The sequence below is a fragment of the Acanthisitta chloris genome, unplaced genomic scaffold (assembly GCF_000695815.1).
Source record: "Acanthisitta chloris isolate BGI_N310 unplaced genomic scaffold, ASM69581v1 scaffold40103, whole genome shotgun sequence".
NCBI lineage: Eukaryota > Metazoa > Chordata > Aves > Passeriformes > Acanthisittidae > Acanthisitta > Acanthisitta chloris.
The window spans coordinates 41444-62641 of record NW_008667349.1 but is presented as its reverse complement, the minus strand read 5'-3'; the positions used below and the strand labels follow the sequence as shown (position 1 = coordinate 62641).

General features: G+C 45.2%; 1 protein-coding gene across 1 annotated transcript in view; it reads right to left on the bottom strand.

Moving 5' to 3' along the window:
* The window catches only part of PACS2 (phosphofurin acidic cluster sorting protein 2), a 47279-nt gene that overhangs the window by 12324 nt on the left and 13757 nt on the right, over positions 1-21198 (bottom strand). The window contains exons 7-17 of the mRNA XM_009072450.1: positions 20345-20404; positions 18973-19130; positions 16819-16909; positions 16028-16105; positions 15187-15308; positions 14325-14457; positions 13513-13617; positions 11985-12091; positions 11104-11258; positions 7664-7774; positions 5511-5619 (exon numbers count right to left, since the gene is read on the bottom strand). Coding sequence (XP_009070698.1) covers positions 5511-5619; positions 7664-7774; positions 11104-11258; positions 11985-12091; positions 13513-13617; positions 14325-14457; positions 15187-15308; positions 16028-16105; positions 16819-16909; positions 18973-19130; positions 20345-20404 — 1229 coding nt within the window. The remainder of the gene's footprint in view (positions 1-5510; positions 5620-7663; positions 7775-11103; positions 11259-11984; positions 12092-13512; positions 13618-14324; positions 14458-15186; positions 15309-16027; positions 16106-16818; positions 16910-18972; positions 19131-20344; positions 20405-21198) is intronic.

Here is a 21198-nt window from a genome sequence, read left to right as displayed (position 1 = left end):
AAAGAATGGCATAGAATTGCAGTGAACACGACTCAAGTCAAGCTTCCTCCTGGTCCATAGCTCTCAAAAAACAAACCATGCTCAATTCCAGCAGAAAAGTCATTCCCCCTGAGTGCTGACTCTCACTGCAGAGAGCTCAGGGGCAATCCTGAAATAACCAATTTGCTTCAGCCACCATTTATCACAGCTCACAATGATGCACAGACTGCTCCTGAAGCCATCCAGCTGGATTTCAGCTTGGCTAGTCTAGTCCTGACACACGTCCTCTTGGGAACTCCAGTCTTGCACATGTGCCTCGGAAAATGCAGCTTGTCTAAACAGCTGCTCTTCATGGGGATGAAAGGAAAGATGAGATGACTGTGCTTGTTCTCCACTTCCTCTTTCCCAATTCTTGTTCTTCAGGATCCCAAGATCCCAAAATATTAATCCAGAATCCTTTCACCTTGGTAACAGCCTCTTCAATTCCTCCTACCACAGCCCTGAAACTAAAATATCCAGTCTCCGGAAAAGCATCTCCCCCTTATTACCTTAGCTGCACAGATTCCCAGGCTGCAGAGGTTTAACCCCACAGCCATATCCAAGGCTTTGCTTTTACCCACAGGGCTTCTGAAGGCCCTGGTACCCCAGCTGTAGTTTAAAGCCAGACCTGACCCTGGTTTGTGACTTTCAACAGTAATTGAAACAAAAAATTACTGGTTTTGTTTGGACAAAATCCATCCACCTGCTATAAGTCCCTCAAAGGTAACCTGTCCAGAAATCGACTTGCAGGCTCCCTCCCCACGCCAAGAAATTAATTCAGATGAATACACATAGCCAGATTTGTAAGTTTTAGGACTCTTGGAAAGGAGAAGCCATATCACCAGGAGTCACCCACCTGACAAGGGAAGGAATAATCTCTCTCACTTCTAGGGCAAAGTACAAACTAAGACGCAAAGCACTTGGACATTACAGTAAGAGAGACTGAATAATCACTTAGAGCAGTTACAACAGTTATTAGCCTTTTAGTAAGATCTTGTCTAAAATTAAAGCAACCCAAAACAGATTCAAATGAAGCCAAATATTTATAATTTCCTAGCAGGAAGTTCTCAGGTACTACCTTTATTCCAGGCAAGTCCTGAAAGGGGGAAACAGGAAAGAGGGGACTTTTATCACGGAAGGACTAGCAAGCCTCTAAGGCATTTCAGGCCAGGCACTACCAACAACTCTTCAAGATTTATCTTTGGTATGAAATCTGTCCTTCCCACTGGGCAACTGCAGCTGTCTGATGCATAACCCTGTCCTGGTTCCACCAGGTCTCCAAAGGGACAAAGCAACTCCAGATCCCCATGACGCATCACATGAGTTGCCTCAGCCTGTCCAGAAATCTCCTGTCCAGCACTTTTCACATTCCTACAGGGGCTGAACACACTCCACATGACATCCAGCATTTTTATGAGCCTTGCCTCTCCTCTGCTGCATTGCTTGGCCAGGCCAGGGGCACAGTGAACTCCTGCTGTGTTTCCACCAGCTTCCCAAGGAGGTTCCTGCAGCAACCAGTCAGATGACATGGGTTCTGCTGAGCCAGAGGAAGGACCAGGCCCATCTTCACCAGCTGTGTTCATGTTCATCAATTGCTGCAGGGTGTGCTTCAGAAACAGCACTCAGAGCAATGACCTGGACTCTGCCTAGCCACTGCCTTGCAGAGCCTCCTAGGCACACAGGGACATTGCCTCCTAATGCCCAGGAACCCTCCAACCCAAAACAACTGCACTCCAGGGAAGAAGAGCTGGGAAGTGCTCTACAACACTTGGGAGTGAAGAGCTATCAGTAAACATGAAACCAGGCAGGAAATGACCCAGCCCTCTTCCAGAGCAGAAAGCAATGTCTCTATTTCCAACAGCCAAGCTGCTCCCAAGATCCTACAAGGGCTACCCAGAAGCCACATGGCATGAGCTGTGTTGGGCACTGAATTAGTGGGTGACACTAGTCCAGGTTCACAGAGCTGATCAGCAATCCAGTTGCACTGGGAATGAGTGTCTGGTTAGTCTCAGATCTCAAACATCTTGAAGTTTCTTCCAGAAAAGCAATGCAGAGAGATCTCACACCTCGTAGTGAGAGGCCCACCTCACCACCATGGTCTCAGCTCCCCAGATACTGCCTGCACTTAACTCTTCCTTGACAATTCACTAACCAGTACTTCTCCCAAGGCTCACAGACAAAGTCAGTCACCCAGCGTAACACAGAGGAGCTGCAATGGCAATTCATTTCCTTCTTGAACCTCTTGCTCATTGCCAACCCCCCTGACTTCAGGTAAGGGCAGCAGATGCTCCAGAAGAACACGACAAAGCTTTGGCACATTGCAGTCCATCACAGGCAGTACATGCGCCAACCTTTTGCCATGACAAACAGAACAAGGGCATGGGAAGGAGAGCAGAGGTAAGTCAAAATAGGGATAGCTGGCAATAAAGTTTAAAGCAGCTCATCACATACAGCTATGTCCTACAGACTGGCTTGGCTTTCCTTGGACCACTAGAGCTTGTTTAACAGAGCAAATGCTAGGATTCTGGGAGAATTCTCCTTCCATGAATTTGCAGGTAGCACTGCTGTTTCTACATGGACCACTGCCTTGGAAGCTGGTCTTGGAGAAGCCATTCACCTCTGGCCTTGAGGGAGAGGGAGTGGCAGTAACATTGTGAGCTAAGGACAAAACAAAGCCCAATGAACATATGATTTGAAGCAGGGGACCCTGGAGAGCAAAGGGGTCTTGGAAGCAGCTCATACTGCACAACTGCACTGCTAGCATACATCTGCCTTCTCTTTTTTAAACTCAGAGAAGTCCATGCACTTGGGATAGCCTGCCAGTAAGAGACTAGTCCTCAATTTTTTCGCTACAGGGAGATTTGCTGGTCTGCACTTGGACACTGCACAGCTGAATCCCACCCAGAGCCACTGAGTGCCACTTACAGCACTCCAGTTCCACCAGATGGGAACTGAAAAGCCTTTACTCAGTCCTGATCCTTTTGGAGCTACAGCATATCCCCTGATGGCTAGGAAGAAGGCAAGGAAAAAACCCTACCTTCTCCACATTTTACTGTTCAAAGCTACTCACTCAGTAACTCCTTCATTCCCTTTCAGTCTATATCCTGGGAACCCAAATGTGTGGTCCAAAGGCACAGCAGTCACTTTCAACTATGCATTCTGCCAGCAGATGCCATAGTTTCAAAGCAGCGAGCAGAATTTAACCTGAAGCACAAACTGTGCATCCCAGACCCGCAGGAACTGTTAAACAAGGCACAAAAGACCAGTTCACCAGGAAAAGAGATAGGAGATGGGAGAGGGATCCTAAAAGGAACTGATACCTTATGGTAAAATCAAAATGAAAGCTCTTTTTCCTTTTCAGGAAGCAACCAAAGAAAAAGATAAATGTGTTATTATACTTAAAACAAAGTGATGCATTCATTTAGATAGTGCTAATGAAGACACAATTTTTATGCTGTTTTCCACAATACCCTCCCTAAGCTGCTGCCAGTGACACAGCCACACATTTCTAAAGGAAGCTACACTGGGATACAATTGCCCATGCTCCATGGGAGAGCCTGTTCCTCTAACTTACTCTCCTTTGCTCATGGAGTACTGACCTGAAAGTAGAAGTTACATTAAAGTGGACACACAGAGATACTGAGAGACTGCCAGCAATGCTAGAGTCTATGAGTGTCAACAATCTCTCTTCTCGGTGACCTTCTGCAGAGTTTGAGCCTGACAAACCTATCAAGAGCCTCAGGCATGGCACCACAGAGTCCAAAGGGTCTAAAATCCAAGGAATGAGACCAGCTTGCTAAAGTGGTCACACACACCACTGGGAGGGCTAAGGGCATGAGTTGCTCAAGTACCTTTCAGATGTTTTTTAACCAAGTACCAAACTGACCTTTCTGGGCACATCAGAAACTACAAGTGTGTCAATGATAAAAATGAATCTGTAAGGGAATGGAGGAGGCAGTGAAACCAGTGCAGAACCCAGCAACCAAAGGGTGAAGACAGAACAGGGAAGCCACCAGAAGGGGTTCACACTGCACTAGGGGGATCTGAGCTCCCCTCAGATGTTTTTTAACCAAGTACCAAACTGACCTTTCTGGGCACATCAGAAACTACAAGTGTGTCAATGATAAAAATGAATCTGTAAGGGAATGGAGGAGGCAGTGAAACCAGTGCAGAACCCAGCAACCAAAGGGTGAAGACAGAACAGGGAAGCCACCAGAAGGGGTTCACACTGCACTAGGGGGATCTGAGCTCCCCACTGCTAGGTAAGCCTTAGGGAAGCCACCAGAAGGGGTTCACACTGCACTAGGGGGGTCAGAGCTCCCTACTGCTAACTAAGGTAAGCCTTCACACCAAAATCAACATGGAATATTGAAGCCAAGAGCTTTTAGTACCCTTGGCTCTTCAAACTTCATCCTTATTATCATGCTAACTTTACAGTTCACAAATACATGAAGAGACTGAACTAGTCTCTTTTACTGGACTAGTCAGTCTGGAAATATTTTCCCTAGGAAAACCTGTAGAAGAGGTAAAATTTTACTGAATCATTTCAGTAATATAAGTACAGACACAGGAATGGAAAAGCAATATACAATGAGAATTTCCAAAAAGAGAGGCAAAAAAGTGACTACCCACACTTTTAATCCCTCCCAATTCTTATGCAAAGAAGACAGCACTGAGGGATGTTAACGGACCAAAAATAAAAAAATTGAATAGAAGTAATTAATAATTAATACCATCCATGCCTCACAGGAAATTTCTAGTCCCTGAGAAAAATCATATGAGCTGAGTGTTTGTCCTACTCTCGGAAATTACTGGGATGTGAGTTGGAATCTATTCTTCTCCTCTGTCCAGTCTCTGTAACAATACTTCTCTACCCTTCACTGGCAGTTACTCTTCTTCCTGGACCATGGCCACATGAGGCTCTACATACTCCTGAATCTTGTTTTCAATTCCCAAATCCTCCCTCCTACGGGCTGCTTATCCCTTAAGCAAAGTTGAAATAAAATCTGGTCAATGCCAGTCCCCTCCAGCAGGAGTCTTGCTAGCCTGCAACTGCCCATCAACAACAATTTTGTCTCTCCTGCAAGAAGCTCTGCTATTAATGCTTCAAAAAGAAAGGGTTTCATTTTCCCTAAACACCGATGTAAAAACCCCAGATCTCACCGAAAATGCTTTGAGGGAGAATGCCAAGGTCCAGTCTTACACATCTGAGGTCTCTGTGGCAAGAGATGTCTGGAACCTAAGCAGATATAATCTGTCTCCCTCCACTTCCCCAAACCTCTCATGTATTCAAAGAAATCACTGCACTTAAAGTAACCTCACTGACGTAGATTCACTAAGTGGGACACATCACTGGGTGCAAACTACTGCAAGGCTCCCAAGGGTTTTGCCATTTGGAGTGATTTTAAGATTGCTGGCACATAAGATGAGAAAAGCACTTTGTTTTCAACCAGCTGCTCACCCTGGACACCAGTATGATGTCGGTGACATACCTTTTCTGTTTGTATGTCAGCATGGCTTCAGCAATGGGCAACTGGTGTGCACAGTTTGCCCCTGCTATGTACTGTGTTATCCGGGAAACAACATCAGGTGCTTCTGGAACTGCAACAGAACAGAGAGAAAAGCATTTAAGCAACTTCTCCTCAGACCATCACCACCACTGTCCTCCACTTGCTGATGGTATCCAACCAGTTGCATTTGAACTGCATCTTCCAAAGGAAGCTCTGCCTACCCCAAAGCACAGAAAAGCTGTCTGACCAAAGGCAAACATCCTATGAGAGCATCAAGGTGAAAACATTAGGAAGGGTAGCAAGGGACAGACATCTGCGCACAGCATTACTGACCCAAGTGTTATGGGTATTTTATACTTGTGAAAAGCTTTTCTTTGAAAAGGTGTACCTGCCCAGAGTCAACTTAAGACTTGTTCACACCTTAACTGCAGGTATCTGGTGGATAAAGTGCCTGGCTATTTCTCCCAGGGCCTTACTGAGCTGGTCTGCTCACTCCAGCATTGAGTTACCTGATTTCCTCATGAACTCATGGCCTTGCTGAGTTAACTGAAAAGACTGAGAGATGTGCAAGGGTAGGAAGAGCACAGAAGATCACGTGTGTGGCAGCAAGTATGCTACAGATCTGTGAGACTGTGTCTGATTCAAGTTGACAGGAAAACATTCCCTAAATGCCTTTCATATTTCTTTAGTTTCAATTGAAGAACCTCAACTGTGAGATCAGGGGAACACAACTGACCTTCACCAGGCACTTCCATACCTTAATGGATATTTTAACCCAGACTCTTTGTATTTGAACAGTGAACTGTTAAAGAGCTATGACCCTTTGCCAGATCTTCTTATGCCATTGGGGAGTTGGTGTGCAGCTCTCACTGCATGGATGAAAATGCAGAATGCACAAGGTCTGGACTGCACAAAAATGGAGTGGCATCTTCCTTATAGCATCAGGGAAATACAGATAGTGCTATGGCTCTTGGGCTGGATTTCTATAGCAAAGGAAGTATTCCTAGCCCAGACACAAAAATCAAGTCTGTATGAACATTTATTTGCATTTTCAAGAGCAGCAAGGAATGAAAAGAAACCAGTTCTGTATAACTGTTTTTCCACAAGGTTAGAATGAAGGAAAAGCATAGGTTGGGTGGCACACTAGGAGATCTCTAGTTCAGTCTCCTGCTCCAAGCAGGGCTAACTTCACCTTCAGAACAGGATGCCCAAGGCCTTGTCCAGCCACATTCCCATCTGCTGGAAAAAGGCCTCAACAATTACCTATGAAGAGGTGTCTCTCTCCTCATCTCATGGCTAGAGCACTTCCAAAAGTATCCTGGGAACCTCAGGTACTCTGCAATTCCAACAGGAGAACCACACTGCAACCTCCCCACACTCAGGATGCTCTAAAAATTCTGAAGCTTTTTCCTTCTAGTGAAATTTCAGTATGGGCTATGCTGCCATGAGAGCATCACTCCTCAGTCAAACCTCAAGCCTTCATGTAGCCCTAAGGGTCAGGTGTAAATCCTTCTTTTTCCTGTTACTTTTTGTTCTTGAAGGAATGGATGAAAAAACTGTAAGCATTAATATTTTAAGCAAATTAATACTTTAACATACAGTAAGGCTATAACCCAGCATAGAACAGACTCAGATCAGAACAGGAACTTGCTGATCTGACCTAGGGCAGCTCCCGTTTGTTACCACACTAGTGAAGAACAAAAAGTCTTTAACAAGAAAGATCCTGCCAGCAGACTTTAGAAATTTCAAGGTCATTCTCATGCACAACTGTAACTGTAAGTTAATCTTCCCAGAGCTTCTAGTTTTCCAGATCTTTTAGGCTGGTCTGAAGGGCCAAGGAAAGTAATGCACTAAACTTGGTAGTGAGACCTCCACATCAAAGAACAAAGCTGAGAGCTAGGTAAGAGCACTGTGACTCAGAGGCAGTTAGTACCTCTGAGAGCCAACAATTGTTTGCAAACCACTGCGTGGAGGACTTAGAAAGGTCAGCATCTGAAATGGGAACGTGGTGGAGTGAGGAGAAAAGAAGAACAAAAACATTTCTCTGCTTCCTCTTGTATTTACTTGACCTTTGCTAAAATTACTCATTCAAGCTTTTCATCCCACACAGGCCAGACACAAACACATGGTCTTACCAGTGGTCTGTGCTTCAAGTTTGTTGAAGAGATCTCTCCAGGCTAGATCTTGGAAGAAGTTGTTGTATCTATAATCTACAGAACCCAGATACTTGGCCACTGGATGAGAGCCTAAGAAAGAAAGGAAAACTTGAGAGTTGTTTGTTCCAGCACTGAACACAAGTGTGGTTTTTATCTGTAAGTAATTAAACTCCAAAATCAAAACTACACTAGACACCGCCGAAATAAACTTCTTCAATTATAACCAAGTCATTAAGTCCAACTTATCTCTACAAGAGCATGCAAACAGACTTCCCAGCAAAGACTGCTTCAACACACTGATATCTTTAAATTGACACTTTCCCCTTCACCCCACCAAATTAAATTTTCAAAGGCCAAAGAAAACAGGACTGGGAAACTGCTGAGGAAATAAATTATTTGGAAGACACAGAGACCCTAACAGCTCTCCATCTCTCAGTTTTGCAAACAGCTTTCCCAGCAGCTCTTCCTGCCCTCAGGCTCTACTGCACACACTGTGGCCAGGTCACCTCTGCCAAGAGGAGCCAGACCCCTTCCTCTAAATGCCCTTCGTGCACCACAGCTGTTTCACAATACTGAGAAGAGGCAATTGCCTCCAACCAGGAAAAACAACCTGGGGAGGCTTGTTTAATCAGTGGCCCACAGAAGGGCTATAAGCTCAATAAATAGGCTGCAATTAAAGATTTAAAGAGTTCAAGGATTACTGTACCCAGTGAATGTTGGCATATGCATCAGGTCCCTGCTTGCTCTAGCTCAGCCTTGTGGCTCAGCTCCTCTATGAGTATGGGAAGACCTCCTTGCAAAGGTTTGTGTCCAGCCTCCACCTTGCAGCCCTGGGTGGAGATCTGACTTCATACTTACACTGAGCAGGTGAGGGAAGGAGTTTAAGTGACAAACTGTGCCCTGGGAGGTGGCAAAAGTTTGCCACCTTCATTTTAGGTCACAGGAGAAAAGGTGTGCCAAGATTGCACTTCCCAGTCACCACGTGGCAGTCGTGTTCAGCAGAGTCCTGTACATTTACAATCAGACACGAAGTAGCCTAAGAGTTCTTCCTAATCAGCTTATTTTTATCCTTCCTGCATACCAAATTCTCACATCAAGTCACACATCCAGAGGCTGCAACAGTTGAGTCACCAGTTAGTAACTGGTAACAACTTCTGACAACTGACATCATCTTCCAAGAGGACCCCAGTTGTTTAGCTATACTCACCATGTTCCAGCAAACTCATGGTGGGAAAACCCCACTGTCTGTTCTCACTCCTCCAAACCACTACTAATTTCCAGACCTCCAGGAAAGGCTCAAGCAGGTCTCTCTGAGCTTCCCCCAGTGTCATTACAGACTGGTGCCCAAGTTCTTTCCTGGCCCCTCCTGATCATAGCTACTTTCACACCCATAATTTCTTTTGCAATGGAGTTTTAAACAGTGCACATGGAACAGCTCTGCACCAGGCACTGGGGCAGCTTTCCCAGCATGTGGGAAAACACATCACACACAGCAGATACAGCTGGAAACAATAAGCAGGAGGTCTCCCAAGAAGTTCTATCCATTGGAGCTAAATAAAATGTTAAAGTACCTGAAACAGCCAAAATAGCCCCCAAACTTTTTATTTTGTTTTACTTGCCCCTTTCTGTTTTTCATACCCTGGTTTGGACATCAAAGGAGTCTTCCAGCCATAGAATCAGAGGCATGAAGTAGGACTGAATCTCCCAGTACAAATGCTTACAGACACTAAGCATATCACATCCTTAACAAACCCCCTGTAGGTTGAGTCTATCATTGTAGTGTGTAGTTGTGGACTCCAAAGGTAAAACCATCTTAGGAAAAACTTCACCATCCCTAGTTTGAAGGTACTGCTAAGAGTGGAAAGGCTTTTCCTTTAAGAACATTCATGGCTTGGTCACTGTTCTCTCTGGTGCTTTTTCAATTGTCAGAAATGAGAGGTTGCTCCTCAATCACTCTAATGAACTGCCAGAGAGCTGGCCAGAAATAAGCACTTGATCCGATCAGGAAATACTGCAGACTTCTATGGAAAAGGCCCTGCTAGAGAAGTTTCTATATTTAAAGCACATTTAAAAAGCATTCACAGTTCTGAAGCAGTTTCGTCAAAGTGTTTTGTCACTTTTTTTTTTATTATTACAAAAGAAAGTTTTAAGATTGAAAAATCAACCCAAATCCATACAGGCTGAATCTTGTGTCTCACTTTCAAAGACAGAATATTTCAGAACATTAATGACTGCAGGACAGAAAACTCTTCTGAGGCCAGGAGACAGTCAGCAAGTGAGGACCAAAGTCTTAGTCACAGACTCATTCAAAGCACATTTAACCTCACAGAAATTATTTTTTTGTTTTTACCCCCTGAAGAGATCTCTTTTCTCTTTCTGCCAACCACTTTGGAAGCTAAATGCCTTCCTTACAGAAGGATCCAGTTCTTTTTTGCCTTTTTGATTTGACTTCTGCAAATCCCACTACTGAACTGACAGCCTAACTCCATGGTGCTAGGCAGCAGCTTCTGATTCCTGCAGGAAATGCCATCAACAGGTCCCAAATCTAGAAGACTAGAAAATACAAGGAAAAGGTGCTTTTCAAGGTTTCTATTGCCTACCTACCTAAGAGCCCTGTTCATACAAGCCAAGCCTCAGACTAGAGCAGCTCCTGGTCTCATACCCTTACCACACCAGCACTGCCCAGATGCCCCTGCCTACAGGCACCAGTGACTACCTGCCTTCCCAGGTCTTGCTGCTACAACATTGCTCATGTTTCTGACTACAATAAGACCCTTAACGTTGTTATCAGTCCACTCTACTTCCCTCACCACAGGTGATCCAAGCTGGGTAACTTTCCAGCCAGGCAGGTTTGTTGAGCTGCTGAAAGGGCAGAGATAAGGTGCTAGAAAAGTGAGGGAAAAACCTGAGGAGAAGAGCATGTAAAGGAAAGGTCAAAAGATGCATCTAATCTGAATAATTTAAATTCTCAGCAGTTTCAGAACCTTTACAAAATTTTCAACCCCTTCTCCATTAACATTTTCTGAGTCAGGCTCAGGGATGCCAGAACAGTTATCGCTTTGGGAAACATGGTGCTCAATGCATTTAACATTTCAGCCAGGGAAAGGGCTTCTAGGACATCATTTTGTGCATTCACAGTACCATGATAAAAAGATATATAAGAGTGTCCCAGTATGGGGAGGAAGTACTTAATCATTTGCTTCAAACAAAAGGTTTACAATCAGACTTGAGCATCAAGAAGGTAAAGATGAAATTCACTCACATGAGAGCAGCAGCACAAGCATTGCACAATAATACAAATTTGTATCGTTTAATAGCCATATACCTATAGCCAAAGCTTCCAGAAAGGCTTCTCCTGAGGGAACACAGCACATTTAACCCATTCATCTTTCCATGAAGGAAAATTGTTCCTTATTTACCTAGAGGGATGATCAGGAATCGCATGTAGCCGAGCCAGTCGGGGGTTTTGTGAGACAGCTGCTCTACAAAGAGCCTCAACACAGCACTGAGGTAATTCTGGGCTCCTGCCACCGCAATTTTAATTGGGTTTGGAGGCTGCGAATTGCAGTTACAGCTAGACAGAAAAAGAGGAAACATATTAGTAATTGTGCTTCCAACCACATATTTCAGAACAATTACCAAAAATAACTGGTTAATAACAATTATGGCTGAAGAGAGTTTGTTCAATACACAAGGCAATATCACAATGATCAGCAGCAGCTTAAAGCATTATTAATAAAATACAACATTCTTCAGTCATTTCTTAATTGGTCTTCTGATTCCTTGTTTCATACATTTTGATAATCTAAAGGGCTGGATTCAACCATCTAGGTTAGGATGTACCTAATGCTACTAACTGCTGGGTCAGAGAACACACTTGGGTACCCACAGCCCTCAGTAGGTAACTCCTAACTAAGTAGGTAGTGCCTGGAGGAACTGAGAAATTAATCTGGGAATTACTTGAGGGGTGGAGTAGAACTATTAGAAAATTGCTTATAAGTTTTGCATGCTTTACTGGTTAGCTGATCTATCAGGCAGCCTCCAAAGCAGAGTATTTTATAATCACTGCTGTTAATGACTTGTATCCCTGACACACATGGCAGAACAGCAAAAACAATGTAGGGTTGGTGGGTGCTGAAGAGTCACACAATTCTGGCTTCAGAGGAGTATATTGGGCAGAAGTATTGGAAGGGAGAAGTTTCATCCAGCAGTTGAGAAATAAACTCCCTGGACCCTGGGTCACAGGCACTGAGAGGCTTTTAGAGCTGAGACAAACAACACATGCAAGGTGAGAACTTACTATCTCTGTATCCTGGAGACAATAGTGCTGAAAGCTGCCTGAATATCAGCGGAGGAACATGTGCAGACCACTGGCAAGGTATGCTTTTGCAAGACATCTGATAGGTACTGAGGAGAGAACAGAGTATTTTATAATCCTTTTTTTGGTACAGTCTGTCACAAGAAGAAAATGTGCCTCCCCCAGCCTCCTAGGTATTCTCACACCCAAACCTGGGCACTCTCCCTGTGTGCAGTTTGGCTATTTCTCAAATACCTCATCCTTGTGCAGCAGCCAAAGGAAAGCTCTTCCTCTAGAAAAATGGAAACATCTTCTTGACAGACAACAACACCACATCCCAAACACGGCAACAACTCCAGAACAGCACAGTTCTTATGGCCACAGAGGGAAGGGCAGGAGCTGAAGGCCATTCACTTAGCAGACAGCACTGGGTAAGAGTAGATACTGTCTACCTGCCTGCTTGCTTGTGGAACTGCAGTTGCATCTCTCTGATTTCAAAAGGAATTACACAATTGCAATGCTCTGCCCACCCTCAAGTACTGCAAAAAGGGAAGAGTGCTACCAACACACGTGTTCCTCATGAGGGATTATTTCCCCTCCATGCAGCTAATGGGGAACAAGACACAACTCAGGTACACATGGAGATAATACTGATGGCACTCAACAATTATCTCACACTTTCAAACTCTGCACTACTAATCTATACACCCCAGCCAATAATAGCTTCATGTCCTCTGATACTGCAGGCATTTCTGTCTTCCAAGTACAGAGAAACCAGAACCAGTAGCTCAGCTGGAATTTTTCCTCCTTCAGACACTGAGACCCTAGTTCCTCCAGAAGCAGAAAGCCAAACCAGACAATCTAACTCCATAAGCCTGGCACAAGTTCTTCACCCAGCACATGTTTATTGGTCCTTTTCCATACATATTTTATTGCTTTCTCAGAGTAAGGTTCCAAAAGGAGCAAAATGTGTTCCAAGCCTGTACCAAACCACCCCATGTTGCCAGCAAAAGAAAGCACTGCTCAGGGTTCTCCTTAACACAACTCTCTCAAAAAAGATGGGGGGCCATACCTGCAGTCAGGAATCACAAGTGCACCTGCACAGCTACACAGCTGACCCAAAATATTTTCTCCTGTGTTCACTATCTATGCCTAGAAATCTCAGCCCAAACCTCCCTGTTTCCTTTGTTCCAGTTTGCCACAGTTTAGAAGCAGGCTTTGAGTGCAAGGGTCTAGCCATTCCCAGTGTGCTGCTAACCAGAAGGAATGCCATTTTGTAGAAAAGAAAAAACCTCCATGGAAAGACTCTCAGGTGGCAAAGCTTTACAAGATCCACAACATCTCCTGGTCAAATGAAATCCAGTCTGTAGGCACTGAACACTCAGTATGCTGCTAGCCCACACGCACCACCACTGCTCTTCCAACCAAGCAGCAGAACCTACTTGGCTAGTGGTAGAGCTCAAGGCCTGTCCATTCCTGAGGAGGAACAGTGCAGGAGAACTGTGCTCCAGGTAACATCTCCTGTCTTTACCTGGCCTTGCCAGTCAGATGTATTGACAAGAATAATGTTTTCTGGCAGCTGGTCATCGGAAACCAGGATGTGATTTAATTGGTCATACACTGTTTTCCTGGGGATCTGGAAATAAAAACACAGAGAAGAGAACAGGAGGAGATGTCAGCTCTAACCATCAAGCCACCAGCTCCAGCTCTTGCAGCTCATGAGGTGGCTGTGCATGCTGCCCAGTCACTCCATCAGCAGAGACACACTAGCAGCACGTGGGCTGCTGGGACTGACACTCAGCAGCTTCTTCAATATACTGCAGCATTCTGCAGGCTGCAGCATCAGCCACCTTGGATACACTGGCCATTATTCCTCCTGCCATGCACTTTTATGTATTTTACACTAAGAGTAGCAGATGGAATTTTGGATTCATAGAAGCCAGGAACAATCTCCTTGACGGAGGAAAATAAGTGAGTCCCACAGCTAACAAAAGCACGGCACATATGCTGTGCACAAGTCAGTTCCCTTTTGCAATCCCTAGGAATCTGCCTTATTTCAAAGGAGTAATTCCTCAACACATCCCTATTCATTTCTCATTCTAACAATCTGTTCCAGTGTTTTCAGTTTATGGCTGGCTGACAAAGCTACAAGCTGGCAAACCCCAGCAGACTGGATGGAAGATAGTTTCAACCAAGACATAAATTCCCTCCTTCCTGAAGCTGCGGGGCCCAGTTCCTTTCCAGCAGGGACAGCACTTGTAGCAGAAGGAAAAGGACCACAGGACACAGTTGGAGAAGAGGAAAAACTCTGAGTGGCTGGAGAGACAGCAATGTTTTTTACACCTGTAAGTGGTGCCGGGTGTCTGGAGAGCGCTCGTTGTCCAGACTGTTGGCTCTCTCGTTCTGAGGCCTCACGGGCTGCCTCTCCTTCAGGGATGTGCTCCTTCCCCGACGTCCCGTCTGCTTCCCTTCAGACCTGTCAGAGAGATGTGCTTACAATCCAGAGCTGGCTCATCTCTGAGTGAGATACACCCTGCAAATCCCAGATCTCCCAGTCTGGCAACCTCAATAATGTGAATGCTGGCACCGGGGAATTGTGCACATAGATCTGAGCTAGCTTGAGACCTGCTCATTCTGCTTCTGACAGTGCAGAGCACATGGTTCAGCTACAAAGCACATTCCCAGGACTCCCAGGAAGACTTCCACAGCCCATGCTTAGATCCACACCACTGCTCTGCTACTGCCACACCAGCATAATAGGATCTAGCCATGCAAACTGCAGTCACACACCCCAAAGCAGCACAGAAATACCTCCAAAAGAACAACTATTTACTTGCAAATGACCAGAGAAACTATATGGTGAGATTGCTCAAGCCCACATTCGCTACTCTGTTTGGGAAAGTTTAACAGGACATAGGTTAGACTTGACAACCCCCTTTCAGGCCAAAACTTGCATTCAGACATTGACTTAGCAACAGTATCTTTGAACAAACAGCTCCTGAGTTTTATAAAACTTCCTTGGTCATGGAGCAGCCTCAGAGCAGTGCTGCCCTTCAGGGTTCTGAGTACATATTTATCAAGGGCTCAAGACCCCTCACTTAAGTGCCCAAACACACTGTCTTTGCAGTCAGTGGTCAATCTGACCAAATCCTAGCACACTGTCCATGACTTTCCAAGCACCCCTGCAGCAGGCACAACCTTCTACCTGGTGGATGGGATGATGAGAGACTCTGTCTTAGTGATCTTCCCACTGGGTGGGAGCTTCTCAACAAACACATCTGGTGTGGGAAGTTCAGCCTCCTGGACTTCAGGTTGCTGGTTAGACTCCTACAAAAACACAGGGAACAGAGTTACCAGGAACAAACCCTCTCCTTTGTCTCACCTGGGGAGCTTAACTCTGGCTGGGGCACATTCAGCCTGCCTCTTCCAGGCATGCTACTACTCACTGCCCAAAGGGAGAAACCAACACTAGCTATCTGGGGGTACCAGTTCCCAGCTCTGCCTCACAAGGGAGCTGGGAGTAGGAAAGGTGTTCAGATATGCTATTTGGAACAGCTACTCTCCCAGCTCAAAGCCAGGGATGTGCCTCCTCCTGCAATACAGCTTACCCAAATGAACTAGTGAAAAGAACATGACATTGGAGAAATGCTACACATCTGCATGTCCCCAGCAGAACAACTTGAGCTTTGGGATTTTAACCTGAGGACCAGCTTTATTTCTGCCAATTCAACCTGTATTCTGTCTGATAAAATGGAACAGCCCTGAGAATCCTTTTCAGGATGATGCACATGCTCCTCAAACCAAGAGAAAGGCTGTTTAAACAGAAGGCCATGTAGAGCATTTCAGCAGCAAAAGGCTGAAAGACAAGAACCTCCAACAATTAAGGTCAGGAGGAGAACTCAGCATTACCTTCACTGCAGCAGATGTTACCCATGGAAGTTGTGTTGCACGTGCCACAATACAGATGGACAGACACATGCCACTGAATGCAGCTCACAGCTGACACTCAAACTGACAGGAGAATGTCAAGTGCATTTTAAACTTACATAAGGAACAGTATCAGAGATACTGTCGCCTGCATGTTTGGTTCCAAGAGTCTTTGTCTTTTCAGGCACTTCTACCTGCTTGAGAGGAGAAAAATCATCAGAAGGTTCAGCATCAGCACAGTTCATTGGCTGCACTCTCTGGATCAGGCCATTCAAAAGATACACTTTTCCATTTAAACACTTCACGGCTCTGCAGGATGACCAGGAGTGCTTTCTAGTCACACCAGGACTGTACACTGTGTGGGATGTGGCAAAGCTGATGCACAATACACAGTAGAGGCAAGGAAGTGCCCTGGAATGGGACTGACACTTTATGCACTTAGTATGCCTGACCATGAGGGAATGGAAAAGGGGCTGAGCTGTCCCTCAGCATTCACTCCCAGCCACTATGAAAAGTATCTCCACAATAGTAAGGTAAAGTTCCTTCCAAACAGTGCCAAGGAGTCCTTATAACTTCCAGGCAACATCTCCCATCCTGGCAGTCATTTCAATCACAAGGGAATCTGAAGCTATTCATACCATGAGCAAGTATTCAGGACATAACCTGAAGATGTACCCTTGGTACAAATACAAAATTTGCATTAAAAACAAAAAAAAAAAACCCCAAATGAAACAAACAGAAAAACAATCCCCCCAAAACCCAAACATGTTTTCTTAGCAGAAAATTCATCTCTCTGCATCCAAGTCTTTGGAGGAGGTCATAAAAGGTGCTTTAATCTACATGGGCAAACAGTGATAGTGCAGGTTTGCTGCATCACCTGCAGATGGGTAACTCTTGAAACATAACTTACAGGACTTGATGGTTCTCTCTGGCTCCTGATGCTGTGGATGCTACCAATTTCTGTTTGCGAGCTGGAGTGTGACAGTCCTTCAAAATAAGGTCTGAATAAGAAAAGTAAAACCACTTTCTTATTATCAAAACACTGACAGGGAAAGTCCACTACATTCACAGCAAAGCAACATGACTGTTTCCATGACTGCTCTCCAGCTGTTTCAGTAAAATTTACAGGCTACATTTGAGAGGAGAGGAAGGTCTCCAGGAGAGCAAGAGAAGACAGAAAGCCCAGGGATCCCTGTCTAGCCCTGACCCTGACTGACCAATCTCCATCTAATGGATCCAACATAAAACACAGGAGACCATATCTATAAAGCTCTTACTAGGAATACTTGCATGCTCTCACACTACAAACAGCAGCTTTTGCTTCCATAAAATCCAGGGTGGGCATGTGGATCCAGCATTTTCCCACAGCAGGACAGAATTCACGTTCACCCCACACAACCTCTTGTGCCCTCACTACCCCAAGCACCAGGTGCAAAGTTTCACAGCCAGTGCTGACTGAAATATACATCATTCCAGACAGGGCCTAGCTCTTGACTGAAATACAGCAACTAGAATTGCTGCCTTCCCTCTCACCCCTCCCAATACTCTGCTCCTGCGAGTAAGTGACTCTTAGTGCTAATATGCATTTTATTTCCAGGCTGCATCTGGGTCTGGCTGCCAGCCCTAGGCTCCAATTACACATTTGCTCAATAAGATAAGGTAGCACACACAATCAGATTGTGCTTCCATGCAAGAGGCAGCTCATCACAGCAGGCTACAAGACTCAATTACAATTTAAGGAACTGATTTTTTTTGTTGCAGACAAAACCTGCCTACAAGCCATCAGCATTTATCACATCCTCTTCAAGACACGAGCACAAGAACTGGATACAACAAACCACAAAGTGTCTCTCCAGAACCAGACACAGTTAGTTCTTATTCCAGCAATTATATATCACAGAGCAGTTAGCTCCTTGGCTCCATGGAATAGGACATGAACTCTCAGGGGGTACAGTAAAACATTTTGGCTTGTTTCAAACTGGCTGCTTACCACAACACATCTACTTTCACTTCCCTTGAAGGTAGGGCCTACCAGCTGGTATTATCTTGGGTCAAGCTCCAAACACCTTTAGAAGTCACCAGCCCCTTACTACTGCTGCCCCCCAGGTCTATCCTTGACATCTTCTGGCTCACAAACAGGGAACAAGACACTCCAGACTCAAAATCTATTCTTAGCCCAACTAGGTTATTCTACACTAATGAGGACATTGTGACACCTGGTAATTGGCCAGCATTTAGCAGATGCTGTACTCACCAACTGCAGTGGTCAGTACCACAGTGCTTTGTTTCAGAGCCATCACAACACTCAGGGCCTGAACATGCAACCACACACCAGTCAGAAGCATGAGTGCAGCTTGAACAGTCTCGTGTTTGCAGTCTTTACTGGGCAGGAATGTGACACAGCTCTGTTAGTTCAGGGTTCTGCATCTGCTCAAGACCCTGAGACAGCAATTCCCAGCTCAGCTATGTGGTGCTGTGATTGACCCATATACCAGTGTCCACAAAAGCCCTTTCAGAACAGGCTTGAGTGTACCTATGTGTGCTACAGACAGTCCCCTTGGGCCCTGAGGAATTCATTTGTTTCCTGCAGTTCTGCTTCCGTAATCCCTGCAAAGACTCTTTTTCCACACAGGGTATTACCAGCCTTTGCAGAAAGACAGTCTGCCTTGTCCATCCCTGCCTCTAATTCTGCAGCTTCCAAACACATCTCCTTCTGCCTTAGCACAGATTTCCTGCCTGTTTTTACCACCTCTTCCAAACACCTGTTTAAAGTTCAATTCTACTGCCTGCCAGCAATTCCCACCCCTGTGCTCAGGTGGCAGGGCAGCAATCTGCAAAGGGAACAAGGAAGAACAGAGACTGAGGGGAAGTTAGACCCACACACACGCTACCCCTAGCTCACATGCAGTCATTCCCATTCTAAAAACACACATTAGGACTCCAACATCACATCGAGATGGGAAAAAACCTAGAATGGAAGGATGGGAATAAAACCAACATCTGATCTGTGCTGACACTAAGCATGGTTCTCTTTCTGGCCCAGCATAAGCTGCCCCACACTTACTTTAACTTTGGCTTTGGAGTGCTCAAGACACTGTCATCGTCCTCCATTTCTGGCCCACTGTCACTGGGGTTCTCTATATCCAGTGTGTCATACAGCAGGTCCAAATCCTCCTCCACCTCTGGAACATGCTCTGCCGGGTCCTGCTCTGAATCCAGAACCTACATACAGAACAAAAGCAGGTATTGATGACTGCCAGGAATCAGACTGATCCCGCATCACCTGAGCTCCCCCAAGGACTGCAGTACACCCATCTTGGGAGTAAGGTTCTGTTCTGGTGCAAGGATACTATATCCAACAGAAACATTAGGTATATGACAAGTGCTTATTTGGGATCAAGATTGCCAGTGTCTGGTTAAGCAGGAGTTACATACTGGACCATGAGCAGGCCATTTATCCATATCCCTTATTCAACCCCATTCTGTAAACAAAGCTTTAAGAAGGCCCCAAAGGAGTCCCAGTTTTCTTAGAAGCAGTACAGAAATGCAGTACTCCCAACAGTGTAAACTGTCTAAGATTTTACTGACAAAGCTGTCCTGACACCTCCTGATTTGATACCCAAAAATGTCCACAGGAGGCGCCTGAAACCTGGACCAGGATCTGCTGCCACCCACACGCAATGCTGAGGAGCACAGATATCTCACACAGAACTTGCACGGGTTGCTTCACATATACTCCAGAGTAAGCAGGCAGCTGTGCCCAGTTCAGAGTTTTGAGTGGCAGCTCTGGGAAAGCAGGAGCTCAGCTGTCTGAGTCCTCAGCTATGGGTGCTGACTCTGCTGAGCTAACTTGGGAAGAACAGCAAAGCTAACAGGACTGTTTGCCCTCTTTCCCACAAGCCACAAAATCAGCACACACCTATACAGCCAACTGAGATGTTAACTGTTTTTATATTACTTAATGTTACACAGGTTTATTGGGTTCTGGATCTGTTTCATTTTCAGCTCTGACCAAACAGCTGACTCTTCCCTGAGAATCTGCATTCCCTATACAACTTTTTCATGTCTTGCCTGGCTGTTCTAGTAAGATGATCAAACAGGCTGAGATTTAACTTCACAAGCAATATACACCGTGGAATATTTGCCTTTGAAAGGGTCAAAGATAATTTCAAAGCAGTCTGCAAAACTAATGGGTACACACACAGCTGCCAAAATCTGCTTTTGATAAAACTTGATCTAGAAAATGTTTGCTGACATTTAGAAGTTGGCCCTCAAGCCTCCATGCAAGGCCAGGGTGTAAAGAAAGGTCACATCCACTGCAGACTTGAAAACAAAATAAAGGGGGAAATGGGAGAGTGTTTCTGAAAACTAACACAAGATGCATCAAGCAGAGGACAACACGCAAGACAGAAAGGCTTACAGAATGGATTACTTACCTCATCAGACACTTTAAACCTCTTCAGCAATGCCACAACCTTCTGTTTGAAGTTTTGTTGCTGCAAGTTAAAGACACTTTTTACTTAAGTAAAGCATTAAGGGAACTATTTTCTCCCAGTCTGCAAGAAACCCAGACACCTGACACTGGTGCTCTAGCTGCTGCTTCAAATCAAACAACTCCTGGCACCACAGACCACATCTCTGCTGCTCTTACATTGAAATCAGCTCTTCCACACCTACGAGACTTTCTTTCCTGCAATACCACAAACTAGGTTCCACTCCACCAAGCAACTTAACTCTTCTGGCCCTGATGGATGGCACACCACTCTTGGTTGGACACACAATAGATAACGAATCATTTTACCTGCCAGATCACCTCCTGTACCTGTTTGATATATTTCTGGCAAACACCTGACAATCAACTTCCCTGATTCTTAGAAGGGTGAGCCAACACAGGTATCTACCCATTGACCCAAAGAACAAATACATTTTCTACCACCACTGTTTTTTTTCCAGGAGCCTGCAGTTCAGCCCAGCAGGTTCATTTATTTGACTAGCAGCACTGCAGGTAACTTGTGGGGCTTGTCCTTAGCACTTGTTTCTAACACAAAAATGCTTCTTGAGTCATACCCCCAGATCCTGGACACAGAAGGCACCAAGTCTAAAACAATGCAAGCCAAACTGCTGCTCTTCCTTTGTGTTTGCTTGCCCCCAAAAGCTCCCTCTTTTGCAGGAGCAAATAGATGAGATTTGCCATGAGCTGCCCAGCCCTGCTCAGCCTGTCACTGACCAATCCAGTATGCATACTCTGTAGAAAATAAAGATGGGAAGGGCCCAGGCAGGAGTGCTGGTA